The 19,388-nt window shown below is 48.1% G+C and overlaps 1 protein-coding gene across 2 annotated transcripts in view; it reads left to right on the top strand.

Moving 5' to 3' along the window:
* The window catches only part of CAMKK1 (calcium/calmodulin dependent protein kinase kinase 1), a 69,654-nt gene that overhangs the window by 34,144 nt on the left and 16,122 nt on the right, over positions 1-19,388 (top strand). For both annotated transcript variants that reach the window (XM_086624533.1, XM_086624534.1), the window contains exons 9-11: positions 14,408-14,607; positions 15,316-15,369; positions 16,209-16,282. In XM_086624533.1, coding sequence (XP_086480659.1) covers positions 14,408-14,607; positions 15,316-15,369; positions 16,209-16,282 — 328 coding nt within the window. The remainder of the gene's footprint in view (positions 1-14,407; positions 14,608-15,315; positions 15,370-16,208; positions 16,283-19,388) is intronic.

Here is a 19,388-nt window from a genome sequence, read left to right as displayed (position 1 = left end):
CTTTCCGTAGAGTTTGGTGATCTCGTCAGTGACTGCTTTCTCTGCACGTTGGTGCGCTGACCGTGGCTGGACGGCTGAATATGAGGAGGAAGACTCAGTACAGCTTTTGCAGAGGCAATTCATGTCTCACAGATCTATTCATTTTTCTAGAGGAGACAACAAATATGTAGATAAGGTGAAAGGTGATCCTGTTACTATATTGTGCTTTGATTGCCAAACAGCTTTCGATTACATCTATTAATGATAGCTCATAAAGAAGCTCATAAATCTCTTTGGTTGGATGACCTCTTGTGGATTAATAACTAGACAATCAGGAAAGTAGGAATACAGCTTTCACAATGGAGAAAAGTCACTAGTGCAGTTAAACAGGAATCCATAATGTGGCCTGGGTTGTTCAATATGCTCCTAAATGACTAGAAAAAGGGTAGAATGCAGTAAGAGACATTGGCGATGACATCTAGTTATTCAGGATAGTCATTGTTAGAACTGACTGCAAAGACTGGCAGGAAGATGCCATGATAGCAAGCGATGGCATGCTAAAACGGCAGATAAAAATTCATGTTGCTGACTGCAGGGTAATGTATGAGAGGGAGAAACAACACTAAAAATCCATACAATTGTGATGGGCCCTAAATTAGCTGTTCTCACTCAGGCTTCGTTCTGGATAGTTCTCTTGAAAATGCCAGCCTGTTACTTAGTGACATTCAACAAAGCTAACAAGATTTGAGGAATTATTTGAAATGAAATAGAGAAGAAAACAGAAAATGTCATTATACAGTTATTTGGATCTGTAACAGCTCTTAGGTACAGGCAAGAAGTATCTTGACTATCTTGTGCAATTCGACTCAGCCTTAGAAACAGTTCTCTAGAACTGAAAAAAAAACCTGAGAAAGGTGATCAGGATGATCCTGGAACATCTTCTATACAGAGATGGAACATCTTCTGTACAGAGATACGACCAAAGCTCCCAAGATTTTAAAATTATCATAGGAAGGGGTGATAAGACAGAGGCTTATAAAATCCTAAGTGTCAGGGAAGTGATGAACAGGGAATGAATCTTCTCTGTCTCTAAAAACACAAGAACTAAGCAAGCAAAATAGTCAGATAGCAAGTTTAAAACAGAAGGAATTACTCCTTCATGTGATTAAACGTGTAATTAAACTGTGCTGTTCATAGCTAGAGGAGATGGCAGGTGCCAGAACTAAATGGGCTCAAAGTGATTAGACAAATCTGTAGAAGAAGAGAGCATCAAGGACTATGAAATATGAGGATGCAGGCAGAGGCTGCCTAAAGCCGGGAGTATGAGTACTGGAGGTGTTATATCTCTCTGCCTGATGCTTTTCTCCAAGCTATTGACCCCAGAGACAGGGTGCTGGGGTAGATGGCCTTTGGTTTGGCTCCTCATCCATCTAGCAGCTTGTCCATGCCGTCCTTGAGGTTATTGGTGTGCTGACCTGACAGCAGAGGTAGCTGCACTGTGCCAAGTTCCTGGAGACTGACTTAGGTTAGCTTGGTGTGTCTCAGGCACAGCAACCTTTTATGAACCTGGCTTACTTTGACAGTGCAAACACAGTTCTGGTGGCAAATCTGAAGGCAGAACAGCCAGCAGGGCAGGACAAGGACATCTGAGCAAGTGATGGTCATCTCTAGTCAATGAGCAATGCAAACTGTGAAAGGTCAGACATGTGAGACAGAACTGTGTCACTTCTCCCTGTTTAGTCCAAGGTGAGGCTTTTCCAACTATTCCAACCTTAGGAAGTAAATACCTGCTTCTTTCACAAACCAGAGGGAATTGTTTCGAGTATGCTTTCAAAGAGCCCACACATAGCTGTGTCAAACTCAAAAGAAACATTTCATGCTGCCATAGTGCTTTACGCCACATCTGCCTTTGTTTCACCGATCTCTGGTGGCCCCTGCAAGCTCAGCAGCTCCTCAGAGCCAGGGCAAGCCCCTTGCTTTTGTTGAAGACTCACCTGGTTTCAAACACCTGCAGAGAACAAGTCTCTGAGCGTGATGGACCTTGCCAAGGCAGAAGGTGGAAGCTGGTTCGTAGTGCCTCGGTCTTTCTCCACACTGAAATGCAACACCACCTCATTTTGTTTGTGTAAAACCAGTGGGTGGGAATGAAGTCAATATTTGCAAGTCAGTGATGGTCCAGAAGTTTTCAAGTGCTGTCAAAATCAGTCAGGTCACCACCCCAAGAAGTCAGTGGAAACGTATATGTGAATGGGAAGCACAAGACTGTTTTTCAGCAGAGTTTGAAGGACGAAGACTGCAGCCTTTTGTGCTCTCCTTAGCATTCAGCAGCACCTGCCCGCCTCAGCTGGGAGATCTGAGCTCGGCTGTGCTGGATGCTGCTGGCGTAGCAGCTCCTGCTCAGAGGAAACTTTGCCTTTAGAAGATGGGGGGCGGGGGAAAGTGTGGGTAGTCCTAGGCAGAGGGAGGGAAACATGGCAATAAATTATAGGATGCCCAAGCACTCCCAACAACAGGAACAATAGGAGGCTTTATTTTGGGCTATTGAGTAACCACTTACTTTATTAGCAAATGAAAGTTAAAAATGGTGTTCTCTTGGAGCTGCTGGGTAAATGGGTGGTGATTATTATGTAATTACAGAGGAAAAGTGCCCTGTTTCTGCACACTGAAGGGAAAAGTGTTGCCAGGCAATCTAGAGATTGCAAGGTAATTTTAATGTAAGCATACATAATTGTTATGTAATTTGGGAGACTCAATAACTATGCAGCTGCTTGAAGCTCGCAGTCCTCGCAGCAGCAGTAAATGCATCGTTGCTGGCTGGGATTTATTCAATTAAAGTTGCAAACTGGATGGAGCCTGCAAGGCATTAATCCAGGCCAGTGTGCTGCCCTCGGTGCAGACGGTCTGCGGTGAGCAGGAAGGGGCCACAGGAGCCAAACTGATGGGAGATGTGGGCTGACCTTTTAAATTACCAGCGGTGGCACGCGGTCCATGGCCACTGTGTGCCCGTGAGGACTGGACTCCACTCGTCACTAATGATGCTGGCCTGGGGTGGAGGCTTCCTGCCAGAGCGCTGGCTCTGGGGAGAAGTGTTTGGAGGGAGGCAGTGGTCAGTGTGATGAGAGCAGAAGCATCCTATGCTGGGTGGGAAGCCTGGCTTAGGCACAGTGGGAGGCAGGGATAGAACCCCTGGGGAGAGCCGAAAGCTCCCGCATCCAGGCAATGGGATGGTGCCACCTTGCTTTGTTGACTGCTTTTGCCTGGGTTTCTGGGCTTAGTATGTTTATTATCAGGAAATGCACTTTGATACGTGCATGGTCTCAGCCTTGTTGACTGAGCAACGAAGCATCAGAGGCAGGTTCGAGATCTGCCTGTGACAGAGTATCCCTTCCTCTGGCCTCCGAACTGCTGGGGAAATGTTTTAAGCTTAAGTGTGGTAATATTAGGGGTTGACTAGTTCTGTTTCTGTATGCCTGTCTTAAACCTGAGCTCTGTTGTGCAGACTATGTCAGGAGCTATTTAAGCACGTGCAAGCTTTAACTCCCACGCTGGTGAAATGTGCCCTCCGAAGGAAAGCGCTTTTGCTCCTGCTTGCAGGACTTGCCCAGTACTGGCAGCATTGCACACGCACCCGCGTGAGCCGGGGAGGCAGCTGTCCTCTGTGGTGTAAGTACCACTGGAGTGGTAATTTAAGAATGTACTTAAGTGCTTTGGCTGGAAAAGTTTTGCTGGATTATTTGTGTCATTAGCTAAAGCACGTGCTTAAGCATCTCTGAATTTGGAATATGTGCAATTACCTCCCTTTCCACTTGTAACTTCCCTCTAGTAGTGCTTATCTGGGGTTGTTTAAGCTTCGGTCTCCCTCCTGTTAAGGCAAACATTGCTTTCCCATTGATACTCAGCAGAAATAGATGTGCTGGGAAGCAAATAGTCACCGGAGGAGCTACAGGAGTCAATCCTGAGAGCCAGGAGGTGGGTATGACACTCCCCGGCAGAACCAGGCAGCAGCTGGGGGTCAGCCCAGGGGTCGTCACAGCTGGGACCCGCCAGCAGTGCCCGGCCAGGCAAGTGTCTGACTGCACCCTGCAGCACACCTTCCAGCACTCCGATATCAGTGGGTCAGGCATTTCCTCAGCCAAAGGTTGTCTATTTGTATTTAATGGCCTCTGATATTGTGCCATTCGTTGGTCCAATCCCTTTTTAAACTTGCGTAAATCTTCCGTGTCTGCTGCCTTCTGTTTAAGTACTGTGGGGAGCAGTTCCTGGTTGGGGTCGAATCTGATCCTGCAGGTTTCAGCTGATGTCAGGAGTGCCTGGGAACAGTCATGCCCTCTCTGTGCCAACTCTGGTTTACAGACCTCCGTCACATCTTCATGGGTGGCTTCTCAAGGCTGCAGGGTTCTTGTCTGTACCAAGTGCCCTTCCACCCTTTTGATGACCCACTAGAGAAAGCTGGCAGTCCTGGAGCTCCCCGGGCCTTATGAATTGAGGGCTCAATAGTATTTCAGAGTTGTCTTCTACAATAAATGTAACTGAAAATATTTACTGCAGGAGTTGACATATCCCTCCCCCTCAACAAAGCCTACATGTTTGCTGGACAAAGATAGATATTCTACTCTTTTACTTTGGATGTCTTGGATATGGTAGTACCTGAATACAGGTTTGGCTTCTTGAAGGCAGTAAAATTTCCTTCTGGATTGACTCAGTGGTGACTTTTAATTTAATTACTGCACAGTAATTGGGTTTGTTGAGTGAAGGTGAATTTGATGTCATGCCAGTTTGCTTTGGTAGATGAACAGCGGAAACTGGTACCAGGTGAAACATGTAACGAGATTTTCTTCCTATGTCAGACTACTGTCTATTTTCCTTATGGTGAGTAGATGTCAATACAAGGAGTAGATTCCTTAAATTCTTCTCTAGTGGTGAGAGACCTACAGGGGAGCTACAGGAGAAGTTGTGAGGGAGAAGCGTACTCATCAAAAGACATAAGGGATATGCCAGGCAGGTATCCCCGTTTGATTTTAGCATTGGGACACAAGTATCTTCATTTAGTAAGATTTAGTAAGAGCCTAAGTAAGGCATAGGAATAAGCAAACGAAAGGTCTGTCTAAGCAGGTAGCCTGGCTGTGACATTAGCCAGGAGCACACACTTAGCGCAGAACATGCATGCAAGCTTGACCCAGGGGAAAACCCTGCTGACTTGCAGAATTAAGATGAAGCACAGCAGCTGTCCCTTCTACTGTTTAGCTGCAAGCTCAGTGTTTTATCCAGCTTATGATAAGCAGAAACAGTTGCTGTCAGTGTGGCTGAAAGGAAGAAAAAACATTATTTCCTGTATTCTCTGTAGAAAACACCCAATTTCTCTACTGACTGTGTCTAGGGAGATGAAGGGTGGCAATTCTGGTCCCCTCTGCAGAGGAATACCTGTCTCATCTGAGCTATTGGGTTGAAGGAAGGGTCATGACATGCAGCTAAAGCCATTGAGAAGTTACCTTTCCAGCAACAGTTCTCTGCAGGGCACCTGTGTGAATGCCTGTGATGCTCTGGAGCCCTGTGCGCTGAGCCTGCAGCAATAACAAAGTGTCTGATGTGTAATTCCAAGCTGGCTTTTCTGAGTGTCCTGGTTCCAACTGGGATAGAGTTAGTTTTCTTCCTAGTAGCTGGTGTAGTGCTGCATTTTGGATCTAGGATGAGGATTATGTTGATAAGTCAAGGACTTTCCACCTTCTCACACTGCTCTGCCAGCAAGGAGGCTGGGGGTGCACAAGAAGCTGGGAGGGGACACAGCCAGGACAGCTGACCCCAACTGACCAGAGGGGTACTCCATACCATATGATGTCACGCTGAATAAAACTGGGGGGAGTTGGCTGGGGGGCAGCAGCCGCTGCTCGGGAACCGGCTGGGCATCGGCCTGTGGGTGTTGAGCAATTGCATTCTGCATCATTCGTTTCATATGTTCTTTTATCATTATTATTACTCCTTCCTTTTCTGTCTTGTTGGACTGTCTTTATCTCAACCCAGGAGTTTTAATATTGTTTTTTAATTCTCTCCCTCATCCCACTCCAGGGGGTGTGAGCAAATGGCTGTGCAGTCTTTAGCTGCCTGCTGGGTTAAACCACAACACTGAGATAAGACTTAATTGAGACGATCATCAATACGTGAGTGTACTTTCCATTATCTGAAAAGGAAACATAAGCAAATAAATCAACAGCTGAGTCAACAGAGGCTTGTGTATTCTGAAGAATACCTACTGCAACATAAGCCTGGGGTAGGTGCTCTCAAGCATCAGTGGTGTAGATGGGTTTTATCTGGTTTGGCTCTTGGCAGAGGTGAGTTCCTTAGGCCTCGTGTTGACAGGGCTGAGACACAAGTCCATGATGGAGCTGCTGCATGTTCCGCTGTGACTCCCAGCGAGCTGTTTGATCCTTCTGTGCCTCCATTCCTGTGTGGGAAGTGGAGACCTGTTCCTTCCCTGCTCCTGCCTTTTGCCTGCACAAACTGGGAGCCTCTCTAAATAGAGCATGTCGAGGTGGGGACTCTCAACTGCAACTACAGCTGCAAGATGCTGAGGGCTGATATAAATGATAGCACCAGGAGAAGAGGGGCTGGCTTGTGTTTTATCGTGTGCAGACAAGCTCTATTTAGATGATCACAAAAACAAGCAAAAACCCTTCCATGTAGCTGCAAGTGTTGCTGATATGGATTGATGAGGACTTTGTATAAGAGTCAGAGTAATTAGCTGGTGGAGCGGATCAGAGGGATGTGCTAGAGCCTTTTAAGAAAGATCAGGCAGTTTGATTTGTGTTGTTATTTGATGCAGTTATGTAAGTGATCGTGCTTGGGGTTAGAAGCAGCCCACGGCACAGACTGTGCAGGTTTTTTTGGCAGTACTTGCTGCACGTACCCTACTCTCTGCTTTCCCAGTGGTCTCTTGAATGTTGGCACACGTGTAGTGTGTCCTCTGTGACTAGTGATGAATGGTGCACTTGTGTGGGTTGGAGGACAGGTGTAGAAGGGCAGCCTTTGGCAAGGCTATCTCTCCTTCCTCTTCCCCGTTGCTTCCTACCGGCAGTGTCCTCTACTTTATTGCTTCTGCCAGGAGGACAATAGTCAGCAGGGTGCTGAAGATGGAGCACAAATAAAAACTGAGCTCTTGCAAAGGGTTGAGCAGTGCTGGGTGTTGGATCCCCCTTGGTAAAACCTGGGCTTAAGCAATGTATGCAAGGGGCAGAGGTTTGACGGATGCAGCAAGAGAGTGGCAAAGTAGTGAACAGAGCCGAGAATCGGAGCTGGGATCCTCGCCCCAGCTGCACGAAACCCCTGCCATGAGCTGAGCCTGGGAGGGAAGGTGTGTCCCTTGCACAGCCCGCTACATCCATGTCCTCCAGCTCTTTCTCAGCAGGACGTTGCAGGCAAGTACAGAGGCTTGCTTCAAAGAGCAGCCTTCTGCTTTAAGCTCTGGGTGGTGGTGCAGCAGTTTCCTTGGGAGGGCGTTAAATCATTTCTTTGCTACAGGGGTGATGTGAGAGTAATACTAAGCAGAGTCTGCAGTAGCACCATATGGATTACTTTTGCCCTTGAATGGGAATGGGATTCTGTTTTTAATCAAGTATAATTCAGCATCAACCTCAGTAAATGGCAGGATGTGTCAGTGCATTGCAAAGTTTTATATGTAGAATTTTTAAATGAGCTTTTACCAAGTTGATATTAACCTGCTGGAGCTCTAAGGTTTCCAGAATGGAATGCAGTGAAAGGCATCTTTTTTAAAAAGACTGAGGAAGAGCCTCTTTCTAGCACTTCTCTCTCTGCTCCCTCTTGGTCTTCTCTGGCTATTAATCAAGGCAGACAGTTCTCAGGCGTTTGCTTCTGAAGGAAAAGGAAAGCCTGTTTAGTCTCTGAGTAGCCTGTGGTATCTGGAAATGAGGAGCATTTGTGAAATGAGTTGTGAAAAAAATGTTTTTTCACAAAATGTTGTGAGAAAAGCTGCCTTGTCCCACCAAAGGCAGCCAAGGGACTGAACAGAAAGAAACGATGTGCTCAGCAGGGCTTTGCTAACAAGCAGTGACGGAGCAGGGAGGCAGAGCGGCAAGAGACCTGCCGAGAGCCCAGGCAGGGCTGCGTGCTGCGCGCACAGACAGGAGCCAGCTGGCCCAGCAGCAGAGGTCTGCCCCTTTCTCCAGCCCCATCTACTCTACCACAGCTACTGAGGATTCACCCCTGCCTGAACGCTGCTTCAAGATGAGAATGCTGCAGGATCTCTAAGCTGCAGCACAGTTTACAGCCGTGATGCTCCAGAACCTCAGCCCTGTGCCATATCTTCCTGAGCGGCTGGGGTACAGCTGAGCAGAGAGACCCTCTCGGGAGCAATGTCCTTGTTAACAGCAATAATGATGCTTAGAGTACTGGCTTTCTGCAAGAGTTTCATTTAACAACATTCCCACATTACTCACTGACTTTTCACAGAAGTGATGATCAGTGTGCGCCACAGCAGTGTCCTAAATGGGTGTGTTTGGTGATCCGTAAGTGCCAGCTAGCTGCTCATTCCCTGGACAGTCAGCACCCAGAGTGTTTGCAAGCTTGGAGGCATCTGAATGCCAGAGTACCACCAGGCAGCTGTGACAGCTTCTTGGGGTTAAACACAACGCTGTCTTGTTGTCTAGGGCCAACGTGAGCAACCATGTTTGCGATGCTGATGAAGTTACAGAAGAAGTGGCTGCAGACTGCTTGAAACTGGTGAAAGGATGTGAGTAATCTGGGTGTGCAGCTTGAGAGGCTTTCAGAGAATCCATCCTGGGACAAGATCTGCTGTAAGGACCAGCTGCAGGGTTGCAGGCTTTTCTTGAAGCTGTGAGTGCTTTTTTCTCTGCCTCTGTTGGGAAGGTGCGAAAGCAGGAGAAGCAGTCAGCCACAGCATGATGCATCGCGTGTCCTCATTGCTTTGAGAAACTCTGGATAACTCTGTTTTATACATAAACACCCAAACTATTGTATCCGTGCTCCTAATACCAACTGAGCTAAAATACCTTGTAATGAAAAAACAAAACAAAGCCTTGAAATGCCAGATTTTCAAGGAGACCTTTTATTTTGGGTGGTTGTTTCATACAGGCTCTAATTTGAACACCCAAGTGTGGGTTCATCCCAGCCACCGTAGGCAGTAGGTGCAGCGTATCTGCTAGAGCCTCTGTCTGAAGTTGAGGGGGACAGAGGAAGATGGTCCTTTCCCAGCTGTTGCTCACACCCTGAGTACTCCAAATCCTCTTCTGAGGTTGTATCTCTGCACTACACAGCATCAACCTTCAGCAGGCTTTTCTTAGGTGCCCGCACTCCATGCCCGAAGTCAGGAGACAGTCTAGACTTTTAGGCATGATTTCGCTTGCTTCTGAGCACCCCATGGCTCTAGGGTTAGACTAAGTCTGATTTAGATGTGCCTGGTCACGCTTTCTAACACAAGTTGTGATGAAAACGTAGTACATGGGCCCTCACCTGTCCTGCCTGCTTCTTTCATGGAGTGTCCGTGAGACTTAACCAACAGATATTTCTAATGTGCTGTGGAATCTTTGCCCAGGTGATGCTCTAGAGATCCCTGAGGTGGTTGTTCAGATGCAAACAGGCCTGAAATATTGTTACCTTTCTGCTGAAGTGAAGGGTGGGTCTAATAAAACCGAGTTTAACAGAGGGCTGCAGAATCTGACTTTCTCCTAAGGGCTCTGTAATATCTTCCATTGTTTCATTTTCTTTATGAAGAGGTATTGATCTATTATTTGCATCGAGTCTGTCAGCACAGAAAGTGCAGAAGATCTTGGAGCCCAGGGAAGCCCAGGGAGCTGCTGACCTCCGCTTTTAAGAGCAAAACCTTTTCCACACAAAAGCAATGTGTGGAACCATTTTGTCAGTTTGCCAAAGCAGGTTCAGTAAAGTGCTCTGCTTTGGCCAGCTCAGCATCGATTTTAGCCTTGGGAGTGATGCCAACAGGTACATTTGCATGGGAATGAGTGGGTTTTGGCTGTTGATGTCCACCTTGTGCATGGCACATGGGGCCTAGGAGGGGAGCACCGATGGGATGGTCCTTCCCAAGGCTGCATACATCCAGCAGCCATGTCCCACAGCTGGATGTCATGATTCTGAGGACAGCATGACCAGTGCTGACGTCTGCAAGCTTTGTGACTGTTTCTGTAATGTCACAAGCAAAATCCCAGCACAGGGATTTGAGCAGGACACAGAGTACCTGGAGGTTCCCTCCGGAAGGCACAGACTCAGCTTAGGGGTCCCAGTTCCTCACGGAGGGAGCTGAGGGGAGGTCATGGATTGGTTTAAAAGAAAATCCCCAAACCCTCACGGAGCGAGTTGAGGTGCAGCAATAAAGATGCAGTTACTTTGGTTATGTTTCTTTAGAGCATGTTTGGGATTTTAGTCAGATGTTGACAGTGCTTTTCCTTCTCTGTTGTGCCTGATGCAGCCTTGCTCCTGTTTGCTAGAGGCTGTGTCACAACATGCCCATAATCCCAAGGACAGAACGAGTGTTCCGTTTGTGAGACTTCTGGTCCTGGCTTCCAGTGACATTGAATAGAGATTGTAACAAGGCTGCTTTTCCTACCTGCTGCTTTTATATCTGCAGAGGGGAGAAACTTGCTCCCAGGTGCTTCAGGCTGGTGAAATTAGAGGGTTAATTTGTGCTGGTAATTGTGTTTAACTGTCTGTGGCTGTCACCTGCTCCTCTTGGATGGCTCCGTGGGTTGCGTGCTCCTTGCGTGTTGTCCCTTCTGTACAGTCATTAGCAGTCTGGAGGGTGTCATTAGGGGTAGGCTTTTATTTCTGAGATGCTTAGCTCTCCCTCTGGAGTTCTGCAGGGATAACACCATCTTTTCCTCTGTGTGTTGTGCTGGAAATGCAGATCGTGCTGGTTTGACCAGTATCTTTCCTGCAAGACAGCTCTGTCCCTGGGCTGCTTTTGCAGTGCGTGGCAGTGATGTCTGTGTCACTGCAGGGACATTGCACCACCAGCCTTTGGCCAGCCCTGCTGAGTTAATTGTTCCCTGCCCTTCTCCCTGCAATGTGTTATCTGCAAGAGATCTGGACTTGCAGCAAAAGTTGGTGGGTTGGAAAGTTTTTCTGAGCTTAGTAATGGTGATGTTCTGCAGATGAGCAGTCCTGCTTCCTTTCTGCAGTTCTCAAACAAGCCATTTTGTTCCTATTGCCTACAAGTGGACTTGAGAATAATTTTGGGGGAATCTTTTACTGTTCTTTCTGCAGCCTTGTGTTGTACTGAACTGTACCAGTGGCAAGGCACAGTGCAGGAGAGGATAAGACCCTGTATTTTGAAGCCCGAAGCCTGTTTTGGATAACTGTGCAGGGGAGGATGCCCGCAGCTAGTAGACTAGGACTTAAAGAACTGTGTTTCTTCAGAGCAGAAAAGGGATTTTGGGTTGCCTTCATCAGGTTAGCAGCTCCACACCAAATCATTGCTTGGCAGATGTGAGCTCTTGCTCTGACAATTTTTGTAGCTGTGATGGAGCCGCGTTCTTTTACACCATCTGGTGCTCAGTGTGCAATTCCTGTCCGCTGTTCTTCTCCCTTTGTGACTGTTGCCTCTGCACAATGCAGCTAGACAGGGGAGGGGATTTACAGGTAGCGTCAGTCTTTCCAGCAACTGACACAAGGCTTTCATTACTGTCACCCAAACAGCATGGCAAGGCAGCACGGCGCACGGGTTGGACCCTGCGCCCAGCACCACCGCTCCTGACCTGGCCAGCCTCTTCTCCTCTGTGCCCACCTCTTCCCATCCCAGTTTGTTGCTATTTAAACCGTGTGCCAGTTTGCAGACCAGGTTTGCAAAACACCTGGCTGACACCGCATTGCAGAGCCCTGGGATGGGTCAGGCTTACTTCTGCACGTGCAGACTGTGCCCCTCTGCCCCGCAGGCACTTCTGCTAATTTTCTTCTCTGAGCAGCCAAAGTCAGAGACTGTCACTGTCCCTAGCACTCACATCAAGCACATGGATGTTCTGGTCTGGGAGACACAAATGCTCATTGACCCTGGTGTTTGATGACTTTGATTTTTGCAAAGGATTTATTTCTTGTTTCTTTGTTCAACATCTGTATTGCTCCTGTGCCTAACAGCCAGCAGTGCCCAGACCTGCTGGGTACCGGGCTGAGATGGGCACTGAACAAACACAGAGCATCTGGCAAGCAGCCCACGGTTTTTCCTCTACCTTTATTAGATTGCACAAAGGCAGGGAATGTGTTTTACAAGATAAATAGTTATTTGATATGGGAATTGGTTTGTGCTTTTGTTTTGGTTTTTTTTTGTTTTTTTTTTTTACTTTCCTGTATGGAAGAAATAATAAAAAGTCTAGAGTACCTGCTTGCCTAGTGTAATGCCCTCAGTTTTCACAGACTTAGCTCCACGGATGTACTTGTATGACCCACATAAATTTGTGGCCTATATGTGTTTTTAAAGGTACTGGGAATCTTAGCCCTGTGGTATCAAGCAGGATACCAGACACCTGCCTGAAAGGCAGCTCATCATCTCCTGAAGGGAAACTTCGCTCCCCCCTCACTGTTTTTTTTGCTCTCCTTATATTACCATAATAAAATGTCAGCTTGCCACCAGCTTTGCTGCAGAGCAGATGTCTCCCCATAATTACTGTTGTTGCAGGGTTTTCAGTGTTTATCCTGACTGTCTCACTGGGCTGTTACAGCGTTAACTGGCTCACATCACAGCATGGCCACGCATTTGCTGCACATCTGGAAGAGGATGTAAGCACCAATGCTCTCCTGCAAGCCTTTGTCTGCTGGGTCTCCAGATCAGTTTTTATGTGCCGAGGACTTCATGCTCCAACAGTGCTTTAAACTAAGGAGAGTCCTAGCAGAAAAAGTACCTGCAAGTGTGACTTCCCCTCCCCAGACACAGCCTGCTGGAAAGATGGCTTGAAAAGGGCAGAATAGTTACGTGAAGTTTGTTCTTTCTTGATCCAAAAACACAAGCTGGGATGCTCCATAGGGCAGGCTGCCTTTGTGGCAATGTGTTGACTAGGTTTGTAAAGCAGGAAAGGGTTAGACCAGTGTTTTCTCCACCCAATTGCATGTTTCCTAGAAGATATGAGAAGTGTTTGTGGGGAGGTATAAAAACAAACATGCTCTATTTGCAAGAAGGAAATGTGAAAATGGTGATTGAGGCTGGGAGAGGGGAGGGGCCAAGGGGTCCTGTTCTCCTGGGAAGGGTAGTAAAGACTTAGAGGATTTCCTCTCCTGTTCGGTAAAGTTTCTTGAGTTTTCTACAGTTCTGCTTTTGGGCTCGTTTTATGTTCTGATTTTTTTTTGATTTTTGAATTTGTTCTCCAAGTTCCTGAGAAGTCAGCCGCTTTCCTGCAACTCCCTGCTGCTGCTTGACTCAGTGACCCAGAATTGGCTGTCTTGCAACTGCAATATTGCTTCCCAGGTAGCTTGTAATGAGAGGGATTTTTTTTTGTGGTGACGGTGTTTTCAGTGCATCTCAGCCTCCAAGCTCTTTGTAAGGGTTTCTTTCATTTTGGATGTACAAGCAATTCAGCTTGTGCCCATAGTTGGCCTTGTGGAGCTGGGGCAGAGCTGGAGTCTTTGCAGCCTCGCGGAGCGAAGGGCCATGCGTATGGATTATGGACAGCCTTCACTCTGAAGGGCTGTGTGGCAGAGGTTTGGGTGTGAGAGTGGTCGGCGTGGCTGGCAGATTTGTGCAGTGGTGGAGGTTTGGAGTGATACAAAACAAGTTGAGGTCTTTTCTCTATTTGTGGGCTCCATGGCGAAGCATGGCCAGAGAGAGAGCACCTTTTTGGGGGTGCAGGCACCAACCAGCTGGTGATTGCGCCATGGCAATCTTTTGAAGTTGGAAATACCCCTGATTTCTGAGCTGTTGGCTAGCCTTGGTGCTTGGCTGCTAGTTGTCTGTCTTTGTCTAAATATCTCCTCTGGGCCTGTTTCATTCTACCTGTGGTTCTGCCCCTTTTGATTAGCTTTATGGCACTGCAGTTTCAAAATACGCAAATTTAAAAATGAATCTCTTATTTGGATCCCATAAACCTTTAATATAGCAAGCTGCCCAACCCATCAGCTGGTCCAATGAGGCCAAGCAAATCTGCAAGACTTGAGTGATTTCCTTCTCTAACAGCTCTGCTCGGTCCTGCTTGTTGGACTGTTTCTGGGTTCATGTCTGTTCTTCACATGATTGCTGGTGACATGTATTTGAGTGTTGTACTCCAGTGTACATCCCAGTGAGGCACCAAAAAGGAATGGCTCTAGGAAACGGTACTTCTACTACATTATATTGCATATCCAGCAGCAGCTCGGAGTGGAGTTTGCACCTTTATTTTCATCTTCCTGGAAAGGTTTCCCCTGTGTGTGTTGGCTGCTGTGGCAGACCATGCTCCTATTTTGGGGTTTTGTTTTTTTTTTTTAGTGCACTACCAGAAGATCATTCACCGGGACATCAAGCCTTCCAACTTGCTCTTAGGAGATGATGGGCACGTCAAAATCGCTGATTTTGGAGTCAGCAATCAATTTGAAGGGAACGATGCCCAGCTTTCCAGCACAGCAGGGACACCAGCCTTCATGGCACCGGAGGCCATTTCAGACACTGGCAAAAGTTTCAGTGGAAAGGTAGGTCTTTACTCACAGCTGATGTCTTCTGGGACCCTCTGGCATGACGCAAAGGGCAGCACCACACTTGTGTCCTTTGCATGTTGCCCACCCAGGCATTATGGTGCAAATTGGGGTTGTTACTAAGTAAAATCGAAGCTCTAGGCAAAACTCACCTTGGTTGTTCTGTGCAGCAGGTAGACACTTTGCTACAGAACTGCCCAGGCAGGAGCCATGTTAGAGCCCCTTTCCCTGCCCAAAGCGAAGGGAGAAAACTCCTGATTCCCTTCCAAAAATAGTGAAGAGGCATAGGGGGCTGCTGGACATGAAGGTCATATCTTGATCCCCTAAAAGTGAGAGGGCTGCGAAGTGCTGTGATGCAGATTTGGGGATAGGGTCTAGTGTGGGGTTTTGTCTGGAAGAAGACTTTTGAGGTTCAGATATCCTCTTTGATGTTCAGCCCTGAACGCTGTCGTGTCCTGTAAGAAGGGGCAGCTTGCCAGTCACTGTGCTCGACAGGAAGGACAAGGGTGGCAGCGTCTGGCCCAGCGTGGTCCTCATTACCCAGACATATTAGATACCATTAGGAGCCCAACTTCAGGAGCACAATGAAATAGAAAATGTTAAATGTGTGCAAATATGTGTTCTGTGAGTTGGTGGGAAAATCCAGCTTATTCAAATCATCTCTGTGTTGCATCTCATTTACTGCCTGCACGTACTTTCTTTCAGGCGCTTGATGTATGGGCCATGGGAATTACCCTGTACTGCTTTGTTTACGGGAAGGTAAGCTGGCTTTCACGCTGGAGCCCTGCATGGGAGCGTCTGCCCGCCTGGCTTTTGACTCATTCCTTTCCAAATAAAGGCAAATATTAGAAACAAAGACCTACCGTCTGCAAGCTCCTGTTTTCCCAAACACTGCGTTGAGAAGGGGCTGACGTTGTGACCTGTGGAAAAGATGGTTTCTGGAGTTGGTCCCTGTACTTAAGGCACTTGTTTATGCTGCAAACCCGGAGCAGCGTCAGCAGCACCACCACCAATTTGTTGAGAGGTTATCCGTATTGCCCGATAGAGCATGGAGAGAGGCATAGCTTTGATCCCGAGCTGCTGCAGCATGTAGCAGATGTTAGTTAGACAGAAAGCTCTGTCTGCCAGAGCAGAGTTGGCCAGATGGAGACCACTTTGGCAGAGCTGGCTCTTCAGAGCTGCCTTCTGCAAACTCCATGACCTGTCATGGCTTTTCCCTCTCCTGTGGCCAGAAGCCCCTTGTCCCACCCACATCCTCCCAGGGTGTGCAGTACAGCAGGTGCATGCGGTCTGTGTGTGCAGGATATTACCCTGAACCTCGTGTCCAAGCACGGACCACCACAGATCCCACCACACAGGCGTAAGGCACCCGGCTCAGGGGTAAGGAGTGGCTGAGGGAGATGACAGAGGCAGAACTATCTCCATTGCTGGTGTGGGAACAAACCAATTTATTTTGTGTAGGGAGATTTTATTTATTTCCGTCTCCATGTAAAATCGAGAGAGTGCACAGACAGAGTATGCTTCTGTTAGGTGAATGACAAATGCCTGAGTGGTGCCAAGATCTCTGACATCTGGAAAATCCTTTGTTTGTTTTACAGTGCCCTTTTATAGATGAATACATTCTGGGTCTTCATAACAGAATCAAGAACAAGCCTGTAGAATTCCCAGACGAGTAAGTAAACTTTACTCAACTACTGTAAAATAAAGTTCAGTTTTCAGTGTTATTCACTGTGCAGCGTAAATGCCAGCAGGTCACCATGGAGGGACAGACAAGGGCAGGTGAGGTGCTTTGGATTCTCCTGGGTCCTTCACATGGGTCGAAGCATTACAGCTGCCTGTGCTGCTGGTCCTGTGTCCATGCTGTGCAGACAGGGGCTAAAGGAAATGGCTCTTGAAATCTTTAGAAATTGAGAGGTTTCAGTACGAGTCTAGGGAGTTCTATCCCAGCTACTTGACCCTGGAGATGCTGGAAGAACAGTTTGGTTGGGCTTTTGTGCTTCTCCCATGTGGTAGCCACGAGAATCTGAGCAGTGGCTGAGAGCAGACTTCGGCCTCTTCAGGGATCTCCTCGCTAGAGTACAATGGGATGAAGCCCTGGAGGGAAGAGGGGCTCAAGAAAGCTGGATAATATTCAAGGATCACCTCCTCCAAGCTCAGGAGCGGTGCATCCCGACAAAGAGGAAGTCAGGTAGGAACACCAGGAGGCCCACATGGAACAACTCGGGCACAAAAAGAAAGCCTACAGAGGGTGGAAGCAAGAACGGGTAGCCTGGGAAGAATACAGAGCAATTGTCCGAACAACCAGAGATCAGGTTAGGAAAGCTAAAGCCCTGATAGAGTTAAATCTGGCCAGGGACATCAAGGGCAACAAGAAAGGCTTCTATAGATATGTCAGTGACAAAAAGAGATCTAGGGAAAATGTGGGCCCTCTCCGGAAGGAAACGTGGGACCTGGCCACCCAGGATATGGAGAAGGCTGAGGTTCTCAATGACTTCTTTGCCTCAGTCTTCACTGGCAAGAGCTCTAGCGGCATGGCCCAAGTCACGGAAGGCAAAGGCAGGGACTGGGAGAATGTAGAACCGCCCACTGTAGGAGAAGATCAGGTCCAAGACCATCTAAAGAACCTGAAGGTGGACAAGTCCATGGGACCTGATGAGGTGCATCTGTGGGTCCTGAGGGAACTGGCAGATGAAGTTGCTAAGCCACTATCCATCATATTTCAGAAGTCGTGGCAATCTGGTGAAGTTCCCAATGATTGGAAAAGGGGAAACATAGCCCCCATCTTTAAAAAGCGAAAAAAAGAAGACCCAGGGAACTACAGGCCAGTCAGTCTCACCTCTGTGCCCGGCAAGATCATGGAGCAAATCCTCCTGGCGACTATGCTGAGGCGCACAGAAAATAAGGAGGTGACTGGTGACAGCCAACATGGCTTCACTAAGGTCAAATCCTGCCTGACTAATCTGGTGGCCTTCTATGATGAGGTTACAGCATGGATGGATAGGGGAAGAGCAACTGACATCATCTACCTGGACTTATCCAAAGCATTTGATACTGTCCCACACGACATCCTTGTCTCTAAACTGGAAAGACATGGTTTTGATGGATGGACCACTCTGTGGATAAGGAATTGGCTGGACGGTCGCACTCAAAGAGTTGTGGTCAACGGTTCAATGTCCACGTGGAGGCCAGTGACAAGTGGTGTTCCTCAGGGGTCGGTACTGGGACCAGTGCTATTTAACATCTTTGTTGGAGACATGGACAGTGGGATCGAGTGCACCCTCAGCAAGTTTGCAGATGACACCAAGCTGTGTGGTGTTGTGGACATGCTGGAGGGAAGGGATGCCATCCAGAGGGACCTGGACAGGCTGGAGAGGTGGGCCTGTGAGAACCTCATGAAGTTCAACAAGGCCAAGTGCAAGGTCCTGCACGTGGGTCGGGGCAATTCCAGGCACAAGTACAGGCTGGGCAGAGAATGGATTGAGAGCAGCCCTGAGCAAAAGGACTTGGGAGTGCTGGTGGGTGAGAAGCTCAACATGAGCCGGCACCGTGCGCTGGCAGCCCAGAAAGCCACCCGTGTCCTGGGCTGTATCAAAAGGAGCGTGGCCAGCAGGTTGAGGGAGGGGATTCTGCCCCTCTACTCTGCTCTCGTGAGACCCCACTTGGAATACTGTGTTCAGCTCTGGAGTCCCCAGCACAAGAAGGACATGGAGCTGCTGGAGCGGGTCCAGAGGAGGCCACGAAGATGATGCGAGGGCTGGAGCACCTCTGCTATGGAGACAGGCTGAGAGAGTTGGGGCTGTTCAGCCTGGAGAAGAGAAGGCTCCGGGGTGATCTTATAGCAGCTTTCCAGTACCTAAAGGGGGCCTACAGGAAAGCTGGAGAGGGACTTTTTACAAGGGTGTGTAGTGACAGGACACGGGGCAATGGCTTTAAACTGAAAGAGGGGAGATTTAGATTAGATATAAGGAAGAAATTTTTCACTCAGAGGGTGGTGAGGTACTGGAACAGGTTGCCCAGAGAAGCTGTGGCTGCCCCATCCCTGGCAGTGTTCAAGGCCAGGTTGGATGAGGCTTTGGGCAACCTGGTGTAGTGGAGGGTTTCCCTGCCCATGGCAGGGGGGTTGGAACTAGATGATCTTTGAGGTCCCTTCCAACAATAACCATTCTATGATTCTGTGAATCTATTCTATGAATGATTCAATGTATTTGTGTTCAAAAGCAATGTGGTCTGTAGACCTCTCTCTGTCTCCGTCTAAGTAAACACATGCCACTTCTGTGGACTCACCTTGGAGGTGGGGGAAGTGTCTGATGAGAGGAGGCTTGTCCTGAGATACACAACCACAGCTTGGTGCATCCCCACTCCCTTGCTTCCTCCAACACACTCCAGAAAAATACAGGTTTATCTTGTGTGTTGAGAAACTGGGGCTAGTTATGAAAATAACAGAAATTAATTTGCCCATTTGATATTGAGGGGCTTCCACCCCACCCTGCTTTGGTCAGTGAAGGAAACCCTTGTTGGCCACTGTCAGAGCTGTGTGGTGGAGCCTACAGGGCTGTATTAGGTGGGGTGACCAGCTGCACAGTCACAGCGTGTCCTCTAACCCACAGAAGTGCCCTCAGAGGTGAGGGGGGACAAGCCAAGGCCACTCATGTGCCATTTGAGCAGTGAAAAGTTCAGCATCGAGGCACGGAGCGATGAGCGTTTGTGGTCTTGTCCGATGATCCTGGCAGGAGAGGATCACACTTGCTGTGTGCTCTGTCTCTGCCACCAAGCCACTC

Source organism: Tauraco erythrolophus, chromosome 21, assembly GCF_009769465.1.
Source record: "Tauraco erythrolophus isolate bTauEry1 chromosome 21, bTauEry1.pri, whole genome shotgun sequence".
Taxonomy (NCBI): domain Eukaryota; kingdom Metazoa; phylum Chordata; class Aves; order Musophagiformes; family Musophagidae; genus Tauraco; species Tauraco erythrolophus.
The sequence above is the reverse complement of the archived record's forward strand: the minus strand, read 5'-3'. Positions and strand labels throughout refer to the sequence as shown.